Source organism: Zingiber officinale, chromosome 1B (assembly GCF_018446385.1).
Source record: "Zingiber officinale cultivar Zhangliang chromosome 1B, Zo_v1.1, whole genome shotgun sequence".
NCBI classification, from domain to species: domain Eukaryota; kingdom Viridiplantae; phylum Streptophyta; class Magnoliopsida; order Zingiberales; family Zingiberaceae; genus Zingiber; species Zingiber officinale.
The window spans coordinates 161,358,050-161,383,693 of record NC_055986.1 but is presented as its reverse complement, the minus strand read 5'-3'; the positions used below and the strand labels follow the sequence as shown (position 1 = coordinate 161,383,693).

Below are 25,644 nucleotides of genomic sequence, written 5' to 3'. Positions count from 1 at the left end.
CCGAACCCCTATCTTCAGAAGCCAGCCGTCGCAGCCACGTCAGCATCCAGCCGTTGGTTGATCGGTCGACCGGACCCTCTGATCGGTCGACCGAACCGAAGATAAACCAGAAGACCTAGTCGAGCATGCTGATCGGGCTAGCTCAGGGAGACCGTTGGCTGATCGATCGACTGAACGTAAGGATCGGTCGACCGAACCTAAGCTCGATCCACAGAGCCTGCATCCAGACGGAAAGCTGGGAGAGTTCATCAGGTTCGGTCGACCGAACCTGGGGATCGGTCAACCGATCCCTTTTGAGTCAAAACCTGATCTCGAAGATCATGTGATATGATAAGTTCTGGAACCCCTATATAAAGGGGTCTCGAACAGCTATTCAAATGAACAACTCTGTACTTTCATTCTTTGCAACTTCTGTGCTCTCAAAGTGTAAAAGGCTTCTCCGCCTTCAAAGAAGGAGACGTTTCTAGTGCGCTTTCCAACCGCCTTGGATTTACAACCGTCTCGGTTGTAACCAAGTCAAATAGCTGAGTCGTCTCTCTTTTTGTTTCTGTCATTTAATTTATAATACTCTTGTTGCTTTCATTTTGAGTTAAAGTTCTTTGAGGAGGGTATACTTTTTTAGTGACAGACAATTCACCCCCCCTCTTGCTGGTCCCGCTGCACCAACAAAAACGACATAACCGTAAGAACTACAAATAAGTGAGAAAAGTTATTATATAGATACCATTGTCTTTTTGCATAAACGATTAAGTAGTTCAAGTGTAACGCCCCGGCCCGAGCAGGCCTCACCCACACCGAACCGGGAACGTCACCAGAATTGCCCATCGGGTTGACGACTAGCTCCACAGACCACCGGAGGTCCTTTTAGCGTGCTTTGTCCTCACTCGCACGCATCCTGGAAAACTTTCTAGGAGGTCACCCATCCTCAGATTTCTCCAAGCCAAGCACGCTTAACTTTGGAGTTCTTAAGTTTGGGCTTCCGAAAAAGAAGGTGCACCTTGGTGATATGGATAGTACCATCTAACCTTTTAAGCCATACTTAACCAGAATCTCAGAATCGGGATATTACAATCACCCCCACTTAAAGACACAACGTCCTCGTTGTGTAACCACGAATCACACCACAGACAAATCCCAGAATCTCCCTCGCTAGGTGGTGCCCTGGGTGCTCCTGCCACAGGCACACTCACGGCCGCAAGGTCGCTCTGATACCATCTGTAATGCCCCGGCCCGAGCAGGCCACACCCGCACCGAACCGAGAACGTCACCAGAATTGTCCATCGAGTTGACGACTAGCTCCACAGACCACCCGAGGTCCTTTCAGCGTGCTTTGTTCTCATTCGCACGCACCCTGGAAAATTTCCTAGGAGGTCACCCATCCTCAGATTTCTCCAAAATAAACACATTTAACTTTGGAGTTCTTAAGTTTGGGCTTCCGAAAAGGAAGGTGCACCTTGGTGATATGGATAGTACCATCTAACTTTTTAAGCCATACTTAACCAGAATCTTAGAACCGGACTATTACATCAAGACATCGTGTTTACTAAGCTACCTAGTAAAATTTGATAGTATTCTTTTATAGAAGGTTTAAAGCCACCAACTAACTCTCCTTATGAAATCATCTTTCGATTAAACTCTTCTTTGATGTCAAGATATATGCATCATTAATTTTCATTCAAGAGGGAGATTATTGGAAAATTAGTGTGAATGAGTAATTAAATTTAGATGGTTGGATTAAGATGAACAAATCTGGTTCATCCAACTTGAAAGGGCATAAGTGTCTTTTCAGATGTCAATCTTAACCATTTATTTTAAAATGGAAGACATCCAAATAAAGAGATATTGTGTTCCTCGGGAAGAGATATTGTGTTCTAATTCATCCCATGCAAGTTGGATGAATGAGATATAATTAAATCAAAAAGTTCTTCTACCCTTCAGTTGGTATAAATTAGATCCCTCGCATTCTCATTTCATTTATTCTAATTCAAAGTAAAGTAAGCATTGCATTCCATACTTGTATTTGGAAAGTTTAAGAAATTTCTTCGGTTCAGAGGTCTTGTGATTTGCAGTATTGTTATTACAAGATAAAGTCATTGTATCTTGGGAGATGATTGTCGTGTTATGTGAGCATCGTGCACGGAGCAAATTCATCTTAAAAAGATAGAGTCCAACTCTATCCTCGTCTTCGTTAAAATGGTGTTATACTATCATTTTGCTTATGCTCAGATTGCACCACCACCAAAACCAACATAATAAAAATTAATTGTGACTGAACAGACTACCACAATAACATGTGAATAGTCAGGGACTCTTGACCACAGATGAACACACTACCACAACAATATATGAGCAATTAGGCACTTTAGGTCGTGGGCAAACATACTGCTATAACAACATATGGGCAGTCAAGTACATTGGATCATGACCGAATATGCTACCACAACAACATGTGGGCAGTTCAGTACGATAGTATTAAGTTTCCATTTTTAAATTTTTTTCTCCATTTATCATAAGTATTCAATTTAAGTTCATATTTTACTTAACGACTAATCCAAATCAACTTTTTCATATGAAATATGTTAATTCGTTTAAATATCATCATTTATAAATAAAAAATAAATATCAACGTCTAGAATATCAATTAGAATGGAGGTCAAACAATATAAAGATAAATATCAATAGAAATGTAATTCAGAACGTTGTATTTAATTTTTAAAATTATCTTTTCCATCTTAATTCCTATATAAATTCACATGTGAACATAAAATAACATGAATTGTTTACCCTCTAGGTTTAATTATTTTAAATCTTATTTTATTCTCATTTTTAAAAATAATTATACAAGAAAACATAATCTATTTATCTAATTATTCATGCATAATGGAATGTATAACCAATCAAAAGATAAAATTCACCACTCTTAGTCTTATATACAATAAAAACATCAAATGTCAGTATATCATCGTGCTCGACTAAAACTAATATGTACACCATAATATAAAAATACTTTAAATACCCAAAATGATTTCCAATAAAAGTAGTAATATAAAATCATTATTTACAGCTCAAAGTCGATGGATTAAGTCTTGCTATCTCATAAATATACTATTCAAAAATCTCATATTTTCATTTTATCTAATTTTATCATAAATTCTTAAAATGGAAGTAAAAAAAGAAGAATGGATCATTGGTGCTGAGTGGGAACTTAAATAAAGAACAATTACTTATTTGTAGGATTTTTTCAAATAAATTATTAAAATAAGAAATAATCCTTTTTTTTATGGTAACTATTTGAGTCAGATGAAAGGAAACTTTCATCTCCGATTTTAAAGGAGATATCCAACCCTATAAGATTTTTCTTTTACTAGGCTCATAGTTAAAAAACTATATATATAATTCAGATATCCAACTTTTATAATCCAATTAATCTTAAATGTGACCAGCTCAACACCACAAAAGTTTCCAAAGGCTACCAAGATAAATCGAGAAACACAAATAAATCTAACAGACGACCTAATGTCACAAAATTTCCAAACTCTGAGATGTAATATGCTCTGGGTAAAATTTAAACTATCGTTATGTCGTAATATTTCTCATTTCTAAAAGGGACCTCCCTTGCTATCTAATCATTATCCATCTTAAATAAAAATAAATTAAAATAAAATATATCTTGCAACTTCCTTTGGAGCTACTCCTATTGTTGGAAAAATACGAAGAAGCAAGAAAAGAGATTGTTGACTGTATTTTATATGCTGGTGATACGGTGCATAATGGTGGGGTCCGATAAGGTCAAATAGTCAGAAGTCAAGGAGAAGTGACAGTCAGAAGTCAAGGAGACGTGACAGTTAGAAGTTAAGGAGTGTGGTAGTCAACAGTTAGGAGGGCGTGACAGTCAATAGTCAGGAGGACGTGACAGTCAACCGTCAGGAAGACGTGACAGTCAGCAGTTGGGAAAAGAAGAGGTAGGACTGCCTGGTGTCATCAACCGCATGATGCCCAGGTGGACGATTACAGATGAGGATCCTCGACTTGAATCAGGATGTGCAATCGGGATGATACCTGACCTGCTCCGACTGGTCAGGTTTTCGCAGCTAAGTTATATCCAGACATGATTCTCTCAGTAGGCCAACTCCCAATCACCCCGAGCTACTCCTAGTCATACCCGAGCGGGATAGAAGGCATTACGTGACAACAAGGTCAGGGAATCATAATCGTAACCGTCTATCAGAGAATAAGTGTTGTATGTCAGGGAATATTTCAATGGTCTGTAGTCATCTGTGAATGGAACCTTCTTCTGGTCCACGAGAGGGTGTCACGCGTCCTCCATCACCAGACAGGTCCTGACACTCGACATTCTCTGACATCGGTCAGGCTCCAGAGGTATGCATTGTCATATAAAAAGGGAGGTCCTCTCCTTTGAGCGGTACACTCTCTTGCATATTCGCACTTGTCTTCTACTTTTCTTTCTCATTCATACACTGTTCTTCCGGAGAAAAAGTACCTGACTTGAGCATCGGAGGGACTGCGCCGGATACTTTTTCCCTGGTATCTGATTTCTAATGTTCCGTGTGCTTGTCTGAGTGTGCACAGAGCTCTAAGTACCGAAGTATCGCCGCTTCAGTAACCGCTATTCGTCAGCACCACGTGAGGGTCCATTCTCTTGGGCACGTGCGATAAGGGCGTCCTAGTCATCTCTCCGTCAACCCCAACAATAGCTCATCCTGTCTTGTCTGACTCATATTCTGGATTCTGGATAGGATCAGCTAGAAATGAGGAAGAAAAGCTATTGTTGATGGAAACCCAAGGGAAGATGAAAAGAGTGAAGGTTTATTGCCGTTGGCTGAAAGAACAGACAAACAAATGATGAAATTGCTGAAACATTGGAAGAAAAAGGAAGGAGAACCTTTTTTTCCTTTTCATCGGTGGCCTCGGCTAGCTCCGGCTGGGGCTCCAGTGGCAGTGGCTGTGGCTCATGCTGTGGCTAGTTGGAAAGACAACGAAAGAAGGGGGAGGAGTACTGCTGCTCTTTTTGTTGGGAGAGGACAGAATCTGATGCCGTGTTTCTCTATTGCTTGCTGGAGAAGAAGGAGAAGAACAGAGTTGCTGCGCTTGACAAGAGGACAAGTCGAACAAGTTTTTGCATGCATATCAAGCAAACTGTTGATAGAATTTATTGTTGTGGATCAGAACATCCACACCAATTTCTCTATCTAAAATGTATAATTTAAGGTAAAAAAGTTACTTTATTAAATTTAAATATCTATTTTTCAAAACATCATATATCAGCTTCCCTATTTCTTCTCTCTCCTCTATAATGTTTAGGGAATGAAATTCATTCCCTAAATTTAGAGAAGTACTGTTCATAAATGCATAATTTAGGGAATGGATAGGATAGTTGATGCAAAGATTTTTTAGTCACTCTATCTAAAATTTAAGATAAAATCTTTGAATAAGGTATCTGATATAGATGCGCTTAACTAGCTTTGGTTGGACTCGCAACTAAAACCATTGAAAACCATTGCAACAGATAATTGAGAAACTATTGAGCTCTAAGTTTCAAACAACAACAAACTATACAATCACAAGGAAACGACCAATGTAACATCAAAAGCCATCTCATCAATTCCCAACTTCGTCAAACCTTCCATTCCTTTGGGAGAAGGAATTTTCATGGAGCTCTCTCAGGAGATAAGAAAACTGAAAACAAAGTGAAGAATTTGAAAGAAAGAAAGATAAAAAAAAAAAATTCAACGACTAGGAGATCAAAAGAAGGGGGAGTTCAGTATCCATGGCTCACAGGCTACATGAGTGGCTGTTGTGATGTCTTCCCCCATTCTTCAGGGGGGCACTTCACCTCCATCAGCAATGCCACCACCTCCTTCATGGTGGGACGCTCCGACGGGGATGAGTTCACGCAGAACATCGCGATCCCTAGTGTCTGAAGCATCTCCTGCACCATTTGATCAGCCATTCCCTGCAACTTCGGGTCCAAAACGTTTGCGGCCGGCTCCAAGCTACCCATTTTCTTCTTCACCCACTCTACTATGTGAAGACTATCCCCGACCACCGGCTCGATGGCACTGCGTCCACTCAGGATCTCTAGAAGCACCACGCCGAAGCTATACACATCGCTCTTCTCCGTTATATTCGTCGTGTACCCGTACTCTGCAACAATGAATCAAACGAAGTGAAAATTTTCCAAAGAACTTTGTGTGTTCTTGGGGTTAAATTTACCTGGTGCTATGTATCCATATGAACCGGCAATCCTGGACATGGCGTGATGGAAATTGGGAGAAATCATCAGCTTCGCCAAACCGAAATCGGCCAGATATGCTTCAAATTTTGAATCCAGCAGTATGTTGTTGCACTTGACATCCCTGTGGAGAATGGCGGGAATGCAGTCATGGTGGAGGTAGGCTAAACCCTGCGCGGATCCAAGCGCGATCTTGTACCGTGTTTCCCAGTCCAAATTCCTGTTGTCCTGCAGAAGCTGTTGCAGATTTCCGTTGGAAATGTAGTTGTAGAGGAGGAGCTTGACGGACTTGTTGGAGCAGTAACCTAGTAGCTTCAAAATGTTTCTGTGCCTGATATGGCCTAGAATCTGGATCTCAGACTCAAATGCATCGACCAGTTCCTCTTCCTTCTTCGTCTTCCAAAGCTTTTTCACGGCGATCAGCTCCCCGTTGGGCATCTCCGCCTTGTAGACGATCCCAGAGCAACCTTTTCCGATCACATTTTCATCCTTGAGACACTCGAGGATGTTATCGATCGTAAAGTTCAGCTTTTGGAACGGGATGAAGGTCCACGGGTACGAGAAATCGTCGCATGAAGAAGATATGACGGGCAGGGCTTTATCCGCCGTGAGCTTTCGATTTCTGTCGAGAACAATCCATGTCGCTACGAACAAGAGAGTGACGGAAGCAAAAATGGCGCAGATGAGCACGACGGTCTTGATCGATTTGATGGCAGTTTGGCGCACGAGATCAGAAGAACAAGTAAAGCCGTCGAAAGATTGACAAAGATGGGGGTTCCCGAGGTAGGAGTTCGAAGACAGAGTTCGGAAAAAAGGAGTCACCGGAATTGGCCCTGAGAAGTTGTTGAACGAGATGTTGAGGGAGGTGAGACTGGTGAGCAGGACCAAGACTTCGATCCCGCCGCTGAGCATGTTGTTCGAAAGATCCAGTGACTGAAGCTGCGTCAGACCCGAAATCTCCTGTGGGATTTCTCCGGCGAACTGGTTGGAGCTCAAGTTCAAGCAAATCATCAAGCTTGTCAATGAGCCAATCTCAGGAAGAACGGGACCTGATAATCTGTTACCACTCGCATCGAACAAGGTCAGCTTCTGCAGGTTCTTTATTGATTTTGGCAACGGCCCTGTGAGTAGATTGTTCCTCAGGATGAGCTTATTCAGATAACTGAAATTGCCAAAGCTAGCCGGGATCCCGCCGGCGAAGCTGTTCTGGCTGAGGTCGAGCTGTTCTAAATTCATCAGCCCGCTGAGCGGAGCAGGGATTTCTCCGGTGATGAAGTTATCGTGGACATCCAACAGCTCCAAAACAGTGATGTTTGCGATCTCAGAAGGCAATGCCCCTGAGAAATGGTTGCTGTAGAGATCCAGAAACACAAGATTTTGCAGCATACCGATCTCCCTTGGGATTTCACCGGAGAGCTGGTTCTCTCCGAGCCTCAACCTTACCAATGACTGGCAATTCGCGACGCTCGACGAAAGCACCCCTGTCAATGAGTTGCCCAAGAGAAGAAGCTTGCTGAGCTTGTCGAGCCCAAAAATTTCCTCCGGCATTGTCCCTGTGAGGCTGTTCTTTGACAAGTCCAGGGCATACAGCTCGGTACAGTTACCGAGGGATCGCGGAATGGATCCGGAGAGTGAGTTGCCCCAGAGGAAGAGGCTTTGCAATGACTGCAAGTTTCCGAGTTGGCTAGGAATGGAGCCTGATAGAGCATTCTTGTCGAGCTGCAGAGCAGTCAAGCTACTGCAGTTGCTCAACTCGGCTGGAATGCTCCCCGTGATCATGTTATCGGACAGGTGGAGCTGTTCAAGCTGTGCCAATCTTCCGAGCTCGCCGGGGATGTCTCCGGAGAGCTTGTTATCCGACAAGTCGAGCACCACCAATGCGGAGATATTGGCAAGTTCGCTCGGGATCGATCCATTGAGGGAGTTCCCCCACAGGAGGAGGCTGGTGAGCTTCTGGAGCTTGCCGAGCTCCGGGGGGATCACCCCGGTGATCTTGTTCATGTGCAGATAAAGATTGGTCAGCTCCGAGCACTGCCACAACTCCGTCGGCACCGAGCCGGAGATGTCAGTGTCGTAGAGGGCTAATGTTTGGAGACTGACCAAGTTGCCGAACTCCGGCGGGATGGCGCCGGAGAGGCCGGTCACCGCGGCTCCGAATGTGGTGAGGTTGGTGAGGAAGCCGAGCTGTGGCGGGAGCTCGCCGGAGAGGAAGGGGTTGCCGCCGACGCGGAACTGTTGGAGGGAGAGGAGCGAGCCGAGATGGGCGGGGATGGAGCCGTTTAGTAGGTTGTCCTGGAGGCAGAGCACCTGGAGGGAGGTGAGATTGGCGAGGGCGGCGGGGATGGCGCCGGACAGGCGGTTGGAGTTGAGGAGGAGGAACTGGAGGGACGACAGGGCCCCGAGCTGCGGCGGGATGGGGCCGGAGAGGGAGTTGGAGGAGAGGTCGAGGATGCGGAGGGCGGAGAGGGCACCAAGCGCCGGCGGGATGCCGCCGGAGATGTTGGCGGAGGAGAGGTTGAGAAGCTGGAGTGAGGAGAGCAAGGAAAGCTCCGGCGGTATGGCGGTGAGGTTAAGGAAGGTGTCGGCGAGGGAGAGCGAAGTGACGCGGCCTTGAGGGGAGCAAGTGACGCCGCTCCAGGAGCAGGGGGTAGGATCGGAGGGGTTCCATGATGGCGCCGGAGACCCGGCGGAGGTAGAGCTGGCTGCCAACAGCGAGACCAGAGCCTTTTCATCAGGAGAAAGAGAAGAGGCCATGGAACAGAGCCCGCTGTAGAAGAAGAAGAATAAGGAAGCCATGCGAATGGCTCTGCCCTTCCACATCGTTGTGCTAGCTCTTTCTTGATGCAAAAACTCAGGAGGTTCTCCAATGGCGGAAGTTGCTGAACTCCAGTGATCGATCAAGGAAGAGGAAGAGAGGAGGAGAAGCAGTTCATGTGAGAGAAGAGTAGACGAGAGGAGGTTCCCTCAAGGATCGCCGGGAGCCAAGAAGGTGCATGGCCTCTCTGCTTCATTAATTTAGGTGCTGAGAAATTTTACTTTACCCCCTACATTACCTATAATTTTTTATCTATATTTTATTATGAAGTAGAATTTAGAAATAAAATAATGGGCCGAGTAGCCGCACATAACGGGCTGACTCTAGGCCCAAGGAAACAAAGCCCATTGACAGATCCCCTACTCTACTGCACATGACTAAACTAACCTCAACATACCCAATCTAACCCCCAAATACAAGGGTATTCGAGTCATTTACGACACATTTTGTTGGGAAGGGCAGATTTGATGATAATGGGAGCAAGGCAAGGCTTGGGGGAGTGTGATAAAGTAAAAGAAAGAGAGGGGGGAGCAAGCTCCCACCCCAAGGCTTTGGGATGCTGAAACCGGCCTAATTTAATCCGAACCGGTCCAATTTCAAGGTCCGGTAAAAAAGCGTGGTAATTAAAGAGGGTGGGAATTATGGCGACTCAAGGGTTTTGCGTTTCCGAGACAGCGGCGAGTAGGGGTGTCAATTCGGGTGGGTCAACTCGAACCCGAGTTCAACCAAAACACCTCAACCCGAACCCGAACCCGACCAACCCGAACCCGACCCATATAACCCGAAAATCCGATTCAAAACGACTTTTTTGGGCTATTTTCCCTATAATTCTTCACTTTTATCTCAATATTCCATCATTATCATACAAACATGATATTAATATACATAAAAACATCTAAATTTTTAAAATAAAATTTGATTTAACTCTAAAAAAAAGCCGACGGCCCAATTTGATATGTTTTTTCTTTTAATTTTTTGTTTTTGTATGAATTGTTTAATCTGCACCCACACGGGACATCGTCTCGGGAACATCAGCTCGGTTCAGCAGCGACGAACCGAACCTAATCGAACCGAACCGGAATTCAATGCATTGGACTATTGGAGTTTCCTTAAAGGATGCGTTTACCATTAAATACAAATAAATTAGAAGCACAATACATTTGAGAGAATCCTAAATACTTTCTAATCTTCTATTAGTCAATTTAACTAGTAATTTGTTTTAGGACTATAGCAAAAAAAGTTACAAGTCAAACACGTAGGTTTAGAATCTAATGCCATTTATATTGAACCTAAACACAAAGTAACCCTCAATAATTGCTCCACTTAGCCTCCCCAAATTTCATTCCTCCCTAGAAGTCATAAAACTATAAATATTAATAGATAAAGTACTAATCCACTTAAGGGATATATACAAATCTTATTGTTAAATAGATATCGCCCTTGCCACCAAATTAAGGAACAAAACAAGAAGTCCAAAACCTATTGTTATTACTTGGCCATGTGAAGGCAAAATAATTAGTTTAGCGCAAGCCATCATGCCCTTCTTGTATATTTTCCACCCGTATTAACATTGTTTTGGTTGTTAAAGTCATCACCACATTTTTCACTTGTTTTGGTTGTTTCCTCTACGTTATTCAAATTTACCTATTGCTTTGTGTTTTGTTATTTTATTATGTAAAGTGTTGTTTCCTTATACAACGGTAAAATTATTATTTTATGATCAAAATATCACAGGTTCGAATTCTGAAAACAATCTCTTATAAAAAGTAAGATAAAATTACGTACTATATATCTTTTCTCGAGACCTCGTATAGCAGGTGCATACCCTTAAGTATTATTTCCTCTTGGTCTTCTTGACCTTTTCCTGATGATCCTTTGGTGTTTGCCCATGGATGAGGTTGAAGCTCAAATGTCTTCAATTCCTAGCTATCTGATTTCCTAATCCTCGAAGTTCTCACTGTTTGGCTCGACACTCTTTTGATCATTTAGCAAGAAGAATGTTTCCGCATTCACCTTTGTTCAAGCCTTTGCGGACCAATCTAGCGATTTAGTGGTGCAAAGTATCTATTTGGAGGTCTGTTGGAGTTTGAAGAAGGATAATATGAGACATCTAAATGATAGTATACAATAATAATAATAATAATAATAATAGTAATAATAATAACAACAATTAATTAGATTGACTGATTGAGTAACGTTAAGTCTGTGGTGATTAGTCTGGTCGTATGAAATTTTTCATCGACTATTAGGACAAATCAGGAAGTACTAGTGGCGGACGGTCCATAAGCCCATCATCCTTTACTCTGTTTTGGAGGAGGTAAGCGAAGGGAAGGAAAAGGAAAGGTACAAGTTGGAAGGAGAATTTTTACCCTTATTTGAGAGGAAGTGAGTTATGGAGGAGAATGGGAGAGAAAGGTAAAACCTATCCTTGCATGTTTGGGAAGCAACGAAATTTCTTACACCTCAATTTAGAGTGTAAGGAAGCAGACTGGATTCTTTGGTTCACTTTTTATGGACCAGGGGATGTCCATTACCCAATTGTGACTGGACTGTGACTGTAATTGGTTGCGATCCCTCCTGGGTTCACCTTTCCATTTAAACTATAGTTTAAGTCGAGATAGGCGATCGAAGGAAGCCCGGAAGTCACCCCCACTCAGCGCCTAGCAGCCTGGTCACCCGCACACCTTGGGGGCCCTCGGACTGCCTCCATCGTCTGTCCAGATCCAAACAACAATCTGAGTGGGAATGTGGACGTAGGGGAGTCACAACCAATTGCAGCCAGATTGGATTGGGGCCACGATCCGATCACAATTGAGTTATGGATAATCCTCTGATTCATAAAGCCTTTCCCGTAAGGAAAAGGAGAGAGAAGTAAAAATTATTCTAATTTTATTCTATTTTTTTGTCACATGTAGAAAGAAAGATTTTTTTTATAATTTTAATCTTTATTCTCTTTTCTTTCCTCCCTCCAAACAAGTAAGATAAATTCTTTATTCTAATTGAGAATTGAACTTTCAAACTATAAATATCTGATAGACAATTAAAAACACCATAGACATGGGAGCACAAATGACCGTATAATGAGAATTTAAAGTTGGTTTGATAAATTTATCGACATTGTTTAATTGATTTGATATGTATGATAGATACCCCAATTTACTAATACTACAAACTTATATTAATGTTCAATGGTCATATGAGTCAACTCAATTTTCACTTTAGTTAACTTAAATTAAAATTTTGCTCAAATATATTATTTTATTTGACTAGATAATTGAGTAAGCATTATAGTTGCATGAGATAAACATCAGTCGGACTCGATCTCTAATTTTGTTAGACTTGCTAAGTCCTCATAATCTTCGAGATTAAGCTTATGCTAAAATTACAATAAAAAAAAATCGATCTCCCATCAAAATTTCTCAATTAAATTTATCTAATTCAAAAGGTTAATTTTTAGTCAAGCAATATTCACCCCCAGGACTTATAATGATTCTAAGCTAATAGGGGGGCTTGACCTCACTTCCAAGCTGGACCCCTTGGCTATTGTTCTTTGTTTATGACCTACAATGGTCTTTTCATGAATTAATATTCATAAACAAAATTTATTTATATTTATCAATAAATTTTTTTATTAAACTTATAAAAACCCACTAACCAATTAAATAAATATTTTTTTTAAAAAAAATAAATGAATTTGAATTAAGACATTAATAATATTTAAATAAATAAAGTTCAATCCAAACCGAAGCAAACTCAAAGCAAACTCAGATTTATAAAATAAATAAAGTAAAATTTAAATAACCATTTTAATTTGAAGACTGAGTTTCATTTTCGACTGATTAAATTATGAATTTATCTAAATAGATGGTTGATCTAAAAATCCTAGATTGATAATTCATTCATTGTGAGTAATTTCTAATTTAGTCCGATCGCTTGATAAAAAAATTTCAGATCAAACCCATCACTCCAGATTAATAGGCCTGGATACCATATACCCATTTAAAAAAAAATAAAAAATATATTAATTATTAAAATAATTTTATATTTCCCTAAAATGGAAAAAATACAATTAACCCATGTGTTTTGTATTAAGTAGTATTTTGTCCTCCTATATTTAAAAAGGAATATTTAACCCTCTTTGCTTAAAATTTTCTCACGAATATAATAATCATTTAAAGAGAATAAAAATATATTAAATTGATCATTATATTTTCTCTGCAAATCTTTATAAAATTCAAAATTCATAGTAATCCCTCTCAAGGGGTAAGGATAGCAGAATGAGTTTTTGATTATTTTTTGTATTATTTATATTTATGTGGGAAGACACAATTGTCTTTATCAGATTTCTCGACTTTTGATAAAGGTAGTTAAATGTCATTTTTTAAATACGTACCACCAAAGCAGCGGAGAAAGGCAGGGTAGGAAGAGAACACCAAAGCCACGATCGGAAAAATTAACAAACAAACAAAGGTACCACTTTAAATTTCTGTTCGGTAAGGCCCATCTATTTTCATCGGCCACCACCCGCGGCCAGCATTCCTGCCGGCAACGGAGGCGCCTGCGTTGAGAGGGTACGGGGAAGCCTGGCGGTGGTGACATCATTAGTCGCACCAGTCGCTTCGGTCGGCCTCGATCGGCAGTGTCGATAGCACCTTCGCGTCGGGCCGGCTAGCGGTGTGGAAGCCTGGTGGCGGAGGCGCCATAATAGCCGTCCCGTTGTGTTGGCCCAGCAGCAGTAGCCACGTACGGCCAAGCGCCCGACCATAGATCTAGCAGCTTGGGCGAAACCACGGCGGCGTCGTCGGATCGTGGTAGAGAAGTAAAGGCGTAATTAGGGTTTCCTACAGTTTTTTTGGTGGGCTGGTAGTAAATTTAGGATTTAGTTATTATTGCTTTGAATGATATGGAGAAAAAAAGAAGCTAGGATTCAATTAAAAACAGCCGATGGAATTAAATTGTTAGGTTTTAATTAAATGAATCCATTTAATTTAAAACTTAAGAATTTTAATCTGATTGATTAAGGTCCGGACCTAATTTTTTTAGTTAAACACAGTTTTAATAAATCTAATCAGTTGTTTTGGATTGTAAGTTTTTTAATCAAACTGATCAGTTTTTTCTCAGGACTGAGTTTTGATTAAATTACTCAATCAACTATTGATTTATGATTTGATCAATTGCAAATGCACGTTTTAATCAAGACGATTTGTTTTATATTCTGCATTATGGCACTTGTTTGAAGTCAATTTGACAATTAATGTCAGCAATTTTGCACTCAGTACCTCATGTTTATTTGTTTGCAATTATTGCTAATTTTGTGTAATATTTTCTTACTGATGTCAAATTGACATATTTTACTTTGTCAACCACTATTTGAATAGTTGTGTATGTGCAACTAATCATTAATTATTGACATAAGATTTTTATTGATATGTAAATTTTAGAATCAATTTTAAAGTTATATGTGGATCTGTAATTAAAATTGATAGAGAGTTTATAATCCTAATCATGCATGAAATATATTATAAATTCTAATATACATAAAATTCTCACATCAATCATGGGCATTGCTTAAAAAAACATTCTACAATTGTAATTTATTATGAGTGCTTGCTGCCAAGTGACTCATGTATGATAAAACTTATTAATAGTGGTATTTTTTTGAGAATGTGTTATATTATTATGTTCTATATCATAGGATATAATTGATCTATTGGAGGGGATTTATTATGTATTACAATCTAGGACAACGCATCAGACATTGCTTTGAATATTTTAATGTGGATAATTTCATTTGACCTAAGGGGATATATTATCTAAATTAATTAGATTCATGGTCTTTCTCATGAGAAAGGTACTTATTGCATGTTATAATCGGAGGATTATAATGATGTGTTTAGGCTCTTGTTTCTCCAATTTAAGTCTATAGTTATTAACATTGTATTTTTAATTAATGCCTATAACATGGATAGTTGTTAGTTAATTATATTTATTATTGTTCAAGTTTTCTTTTGTGGGAAAAATAATTCAACTTAAAGGATATAAATCATCACGGTAAGGAATGAATTTCTCCTTAGCTAACTTTGCCAGCTGTAATATTTTTGTCCTTGCCTACTAGAATACTTTCGGTGGGCATGCCAAACTCACTCTTGAGCTCTCTATTGGATTAGTCTCCGACTCACCTTGTTGCTCAGTTAGTTGCTTTGAATCCTGAGCTACTTGAAGATGAGAAGTGGCATGAAGGGATGACAATTTTCTCTAAACCAATGGAGGATCCGATATTCGACCCGAATGGAGGAGGGTATGGAGAGACTATCAATGTCCGATCCAAATTAAATAATATATCTATATATGTATTAAAGAAAATTTTCTTTTCCCAAAACTCACTAACTATTTTTGTTGATGTTAGGAGTAGGCTACATAGATGTTTAATCTATTTTTTTAATTATATTTTCTTCGTTTAATATGATGTGAAGTTTAATATGCTTTTGTTGAATGATGATAGTGGGATGGAAAGAAGAAAAATTATTAGTATAGAAAATATCTGATTCTTTAATGAGTATGGTAATGGGGATGGATATCCGATACCCGATGGATATGGGGATGGAGGATATAGAATCCGATCCAAACCTGATCCATTGCCATCCTAGTGACATCTAATATTGGAGGGTGTGGCAGCCCTTGCTCGAGCTCTCTATTGGTGGGAGTACGCCTATGAGCACGACGCGCAAACTCAAGAAGATTGTCGTTGCACCATGCTTTGCAACGGACCAAAAAATAAGACATCATCTTAACATAAAATACTATATGACAATCTATGACTCTATAACTTTTTTTCTCAAAAACACTCCAGCACTTTTGAAAATGACTCTACAGTCCATTCAACGTCACAATCTGAAAAAAAAGACCAAAATACAATAAACCACAAACTCCTAAACTCAAATCATCAACCATGCTCTTATACCAAGAAGAGCACTGTTGATGATTTAAGTTCGGGAGTTTGTGGTTTACTGTATTTTGGTCAGTAAAGATGCATCATATATATATACATATAGGATGAATTCAGTCAATACGAAGTGCATCATAAATATCGGGTCATGACAAACTATATTTCACATCTTTTAGTTTAATATGTTCTATTACTATTTTTAAAAAATAAATATGTTAGTGATTAAATTATTATTTATTATAAAATCAATATAATATGAGCCTGTATCATAAAATATTTAAACTATTTTTTTTGGATTCAAATTAATATATACATATATTATAATGTTTATATTACAATTATTTGTTAAAAATGTTTAAGTAATATGAGTTTATATCCTAAAAATATTATTTTTGGTTTCAAGCTAGTATAGAATTATCTATTACTATGTTTATAGTTCGATTACTTGTTAATAATAAGTACTAATATAATATTTTTAAAGTTTTCATAACATCTAAAAATATTGTTTATTTAATAGAAACCTTTATTATTTTAATCTATTGTAATAATTAAATTAATCAGAACAATATTATTTAATTATTTAGATATTATTTCAATAGTTTATCCTTATATTATTAAGTAATTTCTTTGTCAAAAAAAGTTGTTTATTTAATATAATTCATTCTATTTTAATATACTAGCTTATGGAAGGGGAGCTTTGGCACAATGGTAAAGGTGTTGTCGTGTGATATGTTGGTCACGGGTTCGAATTACGAAAAAACCTCTTGCGTTTTAGATAAAGCTACGTACAATAGACCCTTCCCTAGGACCCTGCATTGGCTGGAGCTTTGTACACTTTTTGTACTAACTTATGGTTTGTGTTCCATGCTATTTACATGTTCAATAGAGAACAACACGTGCTTTTTTAAGTTCAGGATGAAAATTATTAGGAGAGCCAAATTTTGTGACAAGTCAATTTGGTTTTGTTCACCTTATTATTGTTTTTACTATGAATACCTTTTCCTCATGTTTTTTCTATCTTAGCAGGAAATTTGGTTTTTTTTTTAATGTACATGGGAGTAAATTGTCGTACTCTTCAATAGACCAAGGAAGCCATTTGTTTTGATCGATGAGGGAGGAACCATTTAACCCTTTGCATGTTTTATTGGGTAATTTTCATGTCTTAACTTGAGCTTTCCGTTTGATCCAGCCAACACATCAGCAACATTTTACATGGATCATCGGCAAGTTTTAAAGTCATAGCTGATGGTTCACTGAGATGTCTACTGAAAATAGCTTAAGAATTTGACTTTCCCAAATGATTTCTTCAATATTTATTTACGAGTTACAAATATAGTATGATTTGAGCTTCTAGTTTGGTTGGTTTGGTGCTAGCATTTCTGTATAGTTCGTTTGTTCTTCCTTGTGCTTATCTTCCTAATGAAAATTTTGGATCCCTATTTTTCATGTGCCCATGTGTTCCTCTCATACCTACTTTGATGCACATATGAATCAATTTACGCATATGTAATGCATTTATTTGTAGAAAAATATATCCGAATTTCATGTATTTTATGTACACACAGATATAATATATTATAATTAGCAGAAGAGAGGCATATATGAAAACATTCATATGCACACATCCTTATGGAGCTGACCTAGTATTTGATCATTAGGTTTTATACCTCGAACTATAAAAATTAATAAGGTGTAATTGTTCATAAATAATCTTCTGATTAATCCAACATTTTCATCTCAACCTCCTCATCTTAGTTGACATAATGGGGATGAGGGCAGCAAAGTGCAGTCGCATTATTCTAAACTACAAAGGTTGAGGGTTGATTGGAAATTACGAAAAAGTTCATATGCATGCCTTCATATGGAGCTGAGTTAGTATTTCATCACAAGGTTTTAGACCTCAAGCTCAAATCACTAAAATAATTTTTAAGGTGTAATTGTTCGCAGATACAAATAATTTATCATTTATCTTTTGATTAATCTACATTTTCATCTCAACCTCCTCATCTTAGTTGACATAATGGGAATGAGGTTAGCAAAGTGCAGTTTCATTATCCTAGACAAGGGTTGAGGGTTGATTAGTAAAAAATCAACTTGACTTGCAGTGAGGAGACTTGCCTTTGTTCTTGAGTTGCAAGTTTAACCATTGGAAAACTACTCTAATTGTGTCAAGCGTCATGGGCACACCAGCCAACATATCTTCATACTTTTAGATCTTGATAAAGTTCAATACGCATAGATCCTGGTTTTGCAAGATTCAATTTTAGTTGGGTTGACAACAATGTTTGCTGTCCACTTGATTGTGATACAAGTTTTCACTAAGTTCTTTCCCTTGATTTTACTCTGAAATCAAAACTGGTACATTTCTTTTGCATGCATATAGATTGATATGTTTTGGTGTTTCTATTTCCTATCCTCAGATGGCGCAATAGCAGGAGCAGCTGCTGGTGGTGTTGTGGAAGCAGTTTTATATCCTATAGATACAATAAAGACCAGGCTTCAGGCAGGTTAATCATGCAGAAAACAGAACTCTATTGTTTATGATATAATGTTCATATTTCCAGAGCGTGATGTATCATTATCAAGTTGTGTTTGTATAGAAGGCTGTTGCTATATGAGTAGTAATATTGAGATTTATTAAGTGAGATTAATTAAATCAATTTTTATTACATGGACCAATGATTTTTATAGCTTTCTTCTATCCCTTACACATTTTAGTCTAATAGGTAATAGGTTCACCTGTCCTATGTAATTTATTGGTCGTTGAACATGTTCATACCATCTCTATTTTCTCTCATTTTATCACCAATTGAATGTATACCTAATTGGTCTTGAATGTTAATGTTTTTCATTTTATCCTTTCTACTAATTTCACACATGATCTTAGCATTCATCCATCTTAGCATTCTAATTTTTATTCGGCTAACTTTTTTGTTCTTGTTGCTTACTAACAATGCAACACTCCTGTCCATGGATCCATAAAGTTGATTTGTGCCTGTCTACATAATTAATCTTATGCTTTTAAGCACAATATCATAGTTTCTATTATATCTCAAAATTTAGTAGGTGAGTAATCCCTGCTTGGATAATTTAGAAAAGTTGTTTTAGTCACTTAGGCAGCTTAAACTTTCAAAGACTGTTCCAAGTTTCCAACTTCTCTGGAAATTTAACTAGCAGATATACACTTCTAGCAATGCTCAAGCTTTTCAAGCAAAAGATTGTTTGGTTTTGTCTTACATGTGACCTAGTGATTTTTTTTTTTAAAAAGGAATAACCTACTGACTCATCTAGTTAGGGGTGACAATTTGTGTCATACTGTGTTAATCGTGTCATTAATGTGTTGCATCATTTGTCAATAAAAAAATATTTGTAATAATGAAAATTATAATTTTATTTTTTTTGTAGTTGTAAGATTAATTAAGCCTCTAAAGAATTAAGTTATGTGTCATAAAATGTTTTAATGATTTTAAAATGGCTTATCATCATAAACATATCAGTTTGTCTCAATTCATTCATGTCATGCCACTTTCAATTTTTGTGTCGGGTTGGATTGTGTTAGTAGGTCGTGTGTAATATCTTCATCTCTACCTCTAGTTGTAAGATGCCCTTTTCAGTTTAATCTTGTTTGGATTTGTATAATTTTTTGTAATATTTACTTTAGAGTCCTGAAGAGTCTTTCCTCTCTGTCATCTTTTAGGCTGCTCATGGGGGGAGCAGAATCCATTGGAAAGACCTGTATTCTGGAGTTGCTTGCAACCTTGCAGGGGTCTTGCCGTGAGTTACTATTCTGTCTATGTAGTTCATTGAGGGCTTAATATTCAACTTATAATTATCTTGTTTTTTATTTGATAATCTAATGATATCATATATGCTTGAAAGTGCTTTTACTAATCATTATGTTTACTTATGTCAAACTTTCATCATTTATGCATGTTGTGTTATGCATTACATAGCTAATTTACATCTATACTTTTAAGGATAACACAGTTGCATAGTGGACAATCCTGACCTGAATAAATCTCTTTGTAGCCTATTACTTCTATCTGTCATTTTCTTTGGCACCAGTGAAAGATCTTTCTTGCATTTACCATGATTCCTTTTTGTCAAAAAAGGCAATTTCTGAATTATTTACATGTTTGATTAAACAGGGCCTCTGCCATTTTCGTAGGCATATATGAACCTACCAAACAAAAGTTACTGAAATTATTTCCAGAGAATCTTAGTACTTTTGCTCATCTGGTAAGTTAGTTGCAGTTTTTAGATAATTTTGCAGTTTATGATGGTAAACAACTCAATATATCTGAAAGGTGAACAAAGGAGCAGTGAATGTTGTATGGATTGTATTGTATGTCAGAAACCTGTTCCAGAGGTACATGCTAGTGGATATGCCACCTAATATAACTATTAATTCGTATGAAGCTCTATTTATATTTGAAGAAAAAACATGTTTGCAAACTGCTTTGATCATGAATTATGAAGCACATTTGAAAGTGTATTTCATGAAGTAAATTGTGGTCAATATTGATATGAAATTTTGGCATGTATAGTCTGTGTTTGTTTTTTGAATTGTTTTTCCAATTTTCCATTTCCAAGGAAAAAAAAACAGAATCAGCAATGGAAATAGAAGTAGAAAAATGTTTATCGCTGCCTTTTTGACTAATATATGAAAAAAAATCATACAAAGAACAATTGCTCTTCCCTAGAAATAGCAAAAACAATAAATTTTATTTTATCATTTTGATGGCTTTTATTTTCTTGGAAAATATTGAACACATTTCCAAAAACAGTTTTCCCTTTGTTGATACAGAGAATTGAAAACCCCAAAAATAAAATAAATACACCCTTGGGCATTTTCTTTTTTTAGGAAGGCCCTTTGATATTCTTCCTTATCCTTTTTTTCTCAATTTAATTAGCATTATTAGTTTATTAATCTTTTGGTTGATTTTACATTGTGTTTCTAGCTTATTTGAACTACCTTGTAGAAAATTCACTATCTAATTTTTGTTTTTGTTTCCTTATCTGCAAACCTTATGTTATTTGAAACAAAGTTCTTATGAAATTAAAAAAAAAAATTCATTTAGACTGCAGGTGCTATTGGAGGAGCTGTTTCTTCGTTTATTCGCGTTCCAACAGAGGTGAGGATATGCCTTTTTGAAATTCATTTTTTTTTTTCTAAAGTTCAAGTGACTGTTGCTCTTTCTAGGTAGTTAAACAAAGGATTCAGACTGGACATTTCACCTCTGCTCCCGATGCTATCCGTCTTATTGTTGCTAAAGAAGGGTTTAGAGGTCTTTATGCTGTATGTTGCTTTAAGTTTATTCTGAAGTTTTCCAATGCTTGTGCTTGAATACAATTGCAGTATCCACGATGCTCAATTTTATGTACAACTTCTAGTTAACCTTGCTGCTTATTTTCTTCACAGGGATATAAGTCATTTCTATTACGAGATTTACCCTTTGATGCACTCCAATTTTGTATATATGAGCAGCTTCGAATTGGATATAAGATTGCAGTAAGTTCTGAAAGAATCTTAATGGTGAATGCCATGATTAAAATTGGTTAGCAGTGGAATGTTTAGTGGATTACTTGCTACCACACTATCTTTTGTTGGATTATGTCAACTGTCTGTGGCTGTTCTACCAAAATTGAAGTGAAATTATACCCAAGTTGCCATGCATGCCTCCTTAGGCCTGATGCACACTGTTTTAGTATTTTTTGAATCCCTGTCTTTTCTTCTTTCATAAATAGAAGAACCTGTTCTCTGCTGATAGGCTTCTGGATTCTTTGTTTGGGTTTTACAGTTAGCATTGAATCATGAGTCAAAATTAAGGATTTGATCTAAAGTATCAAACGTTGCTAGTAGTGTCCAATAGACATTGCAATGACCATCAGATGGTGGCCTTCACCTAAAATGGCAGGTTTTTTTGAATATTTTTAATTGTTTTATAGCCTTTATCTGTCATGTCAGCAAAATTCTGGGCGTCCCATGCCCCCATGTCTAATGCTGATCAGCTCTTGTCGAGCTATTTGTTAGTTTGTGCTGCATATGATGGGCTACTTTGTGCTTTTGTATGCATGCCCTCTGTTTATGTTATGCCCCATCACAACCTAACAAGATTCACACCATGCACAAACCCTATTGTTTATAGACACTGTTTGCCACGACTTCAACTTAGTCATTGCAAGGACAACAAGTCCCATCATTTGCAATTGGTATATTGAAAGGTATGACCATAAAACACAATCTATTAGTATCAGTCTCATGTCGTAGGGAAGTGAGATTGTAAGCAATATATTTATCCTTCTATACACATCATAAATGAATAATTAGTGAGAGACATTTATCAAGATTGGATTGGTTAGAAGCATTTTCAAATTTGTGGTCTTTGTGATATGTGTTTTTGCTAGCATGGATTGAGATACCTAGATTTTAATATTATTTGTTTTTCTTGACTATTGTGAAGAATTTAGTCCGAAATGATACTTTATCCTGAAGGTTTCTTGTTAGATATGAAAAAGAACTCCTTATGACCCACCAAAAACGGAATTACAGAAATTGAGGCTTAAGCCCCACATAATGAAATACAAGCATGGGGGAAAGAGTGATTCTGTTCATATCCAAGTGCTTTAAGCATTCTGCATAACTGGTGACCTCATATAGTGAAATACAAGCATGGGGGAAAGGAGGATACTATTTTTCTACATAAATGGTTGGGTTGGCTTGGTATAATATAATTCAGGATCGGCATCAAGTTTGATTTGGTAGACTAGCTATCTTGCACAAGGTTTGGGTCTGGCAGATTTAGGCATGCTTGGGATTGAATGTATCTATTTTGTGACTCCTAAAATCAAGTGCTCTTGGAGAAACTTTAGGTATAAGAACAATAATACTAATTTCCACAAAGACAGAAGTACTAAGTTATTCTCTATTGCTTTCTTCAATCATACAGGCAAGGAGGGACTTAAATGATCCAGAGAATGCTTTAATTGGTGCTTTTGCTGGTAATCTCAAGCTCTGTTGGTGCTTTCTGTGCCTATTAGTTCTTGTTTTTTTTTTTTGCAACATTATCTTGCTACCCTTCTTGGAATACTTCATGAGATTAACTATAATGTGTGAGATTTAATTTATAATTTTCAGAATATATAGTTTTGAATTGATGTTCTTTCATATCAGCATCCTGTTGCATTCTTGAGCACTTCACAATTGAACATATAATTATGTATTTCTGTAAGTGAAAGTTCTCTCTTCCCTTCATCTACCAAGGAGCCAAACATTTGATTGTCCCTTGAACATATATTGTAACAGCTTGTTTCATTAAGGCCATTTACTCAGCATACTATCATTTTAAAGTTAACATACATTTTGACTTTTGAATGTTATAGAATCAAATGTAAACTGTCAATATACAATTATATTATAAAACTTGAAGTTTCTAATAAACTTCTTTTATAATTGTAATCTTTTAGGATTTATAAGGGAATTTTAGCCGGAGCAAAAAGTGATTACGTTCACCCCAAACGTCCCTCATAGCCCTTCTTATGTTATGTGAAGGGAGATAAATTACGAGGTCATCTTATAGTTGACCGTAAAGTGGCTAGGGGTGAATTTTAGTCCACGATCATTGCCCCTGACTGATTTCATATGCCATCTTAGATGCTTGCAGAAAGCATGCAGTTTTTGTAGAATCCACCTTCTGTTTTACTTTACAACACTTCATCCCTACTAGATTGCTTCTGGTATTTTTTTATTGAATGTTTTCTTACTTCAGGTGCAATAACTGGAGCTATAACTACACCTCTTGATGTCATGAAGACTAGATTGATGGTTCAGGTAACATCTTTTTGTTTCATAACTTGTTCATATAATACAAGAATGGGACAGTATACATTCATCTTGACTTGTATTGCAGGGTTCAGTAAACCAATATAATGGGCTACTTAATTGTGCTCAAACAATTTTTCGGGAAGAAGGCCCAGCAGCTTTCTTAAAGGTCTTTTTTGCTTCTGCTTTACTCCATTTGTGATTTCGCATATTCCACAATTTGTCAATGATGGCTTGTGTATCAAGAAACCCTGATTCTTGGTCTGTCATTTAGGTCTCGCATGCTAATTATTGCCTTAGATTTCCCCTCCTGAGAGATTTTGCACTTCTGGAGAATATACCTTCAGTCAAGTAGCCTTTTGTTATAAATCATACTGAATTGAACATAAGCCTCCTAACAATTTCTTTGTTTCGTCTGTTCATCAGATGTTTATTCGCTTGGTTTATAATCTATATAACTGTTTCTGAGGTATCATTGTTAGTGAAGAACAGGGACAAACAGAAATTAGTTAGCTGACATGAAGGTATCTAGCTATGCCTTTTAGATAATAAAATAGCTTTAAAAATTTTGATTAAGATGTATTTCAATGTTTAAGGAGGATCAATGGATCAGTTGAGGTGAAACATGAGAGAAGCAAGGGAGAGAGAACTTTACAACGATACTGAATGATATCGGCCAACTCCCAAATACTTAAAACAAAATTTTCATTTTAATATGACTGATCATGCTAAACCTTTAACGAGCTTTGTTTGTTCTTCACAGGGTATTGGTCCAAGAGTACTATGGATCGGGATCGGTGGCTCGATATTCTTCGGTGTTCTAGAGAGAACCAAACTGTTGCTTTCCCAGAAGCGTTTGGATCAGGACCTGAAATCTTCGCAGTCTGCTGTCATCAATAACAAGAGGTGAAAGTTCTGGTTTCTCGGAAGTGATCAATCAACCATCTTCATTTGCCAATGTTAATTTACTTAGTTTGCTAATTTACTTAGTTTGCTAGGGATCATTGTGACTTGTATCTATACCTTTTTAGGGATTTAATGTTATGATTTGGCCTTGTTCTCTATTTCATTTTATTATGCAAGAGAATTTAGACACAATCTATGAACAATATTCATCTTAGACGCAGTGAAGTAATTCGTAGAATTTAGATATATTTTTGACAAATTGATTATACAGAAAGTTTTGATGAGCAAGAATCTATACTTTTGAATAATACCAGACTTCAAATCTGATTAATTATTAGCTATTAAATTTATTTTAAATAATATACAAGTATATTTTTTGTCGTCGAATTTTATAAAAATCATGACATCAAACTAAAAATTATTTATGATTGAATTCATACGGACGCACGTGAACCTACTTGGCAGTGTCGGTCACGGACGTCGTCTTCCAAATCGATGCCGATAGAAACTTCTGGAAACAATATTCGAACCATTAAATAAAATACTCTTGTCGTTTGCTTAATAATCTAACATTAATCTTGATTAAAAAACTCTTGCAATGGAAAGAAGAATAAAGTCATGAATTGCCACCAAACACTTGGGTGGGTTAGTGCTTTAACTAAACGCAAATTACCTAATTAGGACGAGATTAGTTGTTGGTGCCGTCCTTCTCGACATAATTAAATATGTAGTGCGCTGATTGGCATCATTTTTTTTTTTTAAATTTTACTGAGAGAATTCGATGAATTTATGGGAAAAGTGTTTACTTCGACGGTGACTCACTCTCTGACTTGTGCTTTGACTTTTGTTAGTGGCTTTGCTTTTGATCGACAATTTGACATTTTACAAATGGTTGTCAACGT

General features: G+C 37.4%; 2 protein-coding genes across 13 annotated transcripts; one reads left to right on the top strand and one right to left on the bottom strand.

The window, feature by feature from the left end:
• Nucleotides 1-5,619: 5,619 nt before the first annotated feature.
• On the bottom strand, nt 5,620-9,256 carry LOC121986905 (LRR receptor-like serine/threonine-protein kinase RGI5). Its single transcript, XM_042540836.1, has 2 exons — nt 6,235-9,256; nt 5,620-6,165 (listed from the first exon to the last, which is right to left on the bottom strand). Exons 1-2 carry the CDS (start codon nt 9,071-9,073, stop codon nt 5,801-5,803), a joined length of 3,204 nt encoding a protein of 1,067 aa, XP_042396770.1. The 5' UTR covers nt 9,074-9,256; the 3' UTR covers nt 5,620-5,800.
• Nucleotides 9,257-13,401: 4,145 nt separating this feature from the next.
• On the top strand, nt 13,402-24,905 carry LOC121986828 (S-adenosylmethionine carrier 1, chloroplastic/mitochondrial-like). 12 transcript variants are annotated; one of them, XM_042540788.1, is made up of 12 exons: nt 13,402-13,538; nt 17,041-17,162; nt 18,435-18,517; nt 19,712-19,788; nt 20,163-20,253; nt 21,096-21,149; nt 21,218-21,313; nt 21,437-21,526; nt 22,965-23,016; nt 23,784-23,845; nt 23,925-24,005; nt 24,600-24,905. In XM_042540788.1, the coding sequence occupies exons 2-12, from the start codon at nt 17,123-17,125 to the stop codon at nt 24,744-24,746; spliced, it is 873 nt and encodes a 290-aa protein (XP_042396722.1). In that variant the 5' UTR covers nt 13,402-13,538; nt 17,041-17,122; the 3' UTR covers nt 24,747-24,905. The 12 variants fall into 12 exon arrangements, with proteins under 12 accessions (XP_042396722.1, XP_042396748.1, XP_042396726.1 ...); XM_042540771.1 differs by having other exon boundaries at nt 13,455-13,879; XM_042540782.1 differs by having other exon boundaries at nt 13,455-13,879; nt 17,038-17,162.
• Nucleotides 24,906-25,644: the final 739 nt, after the last annotated feature.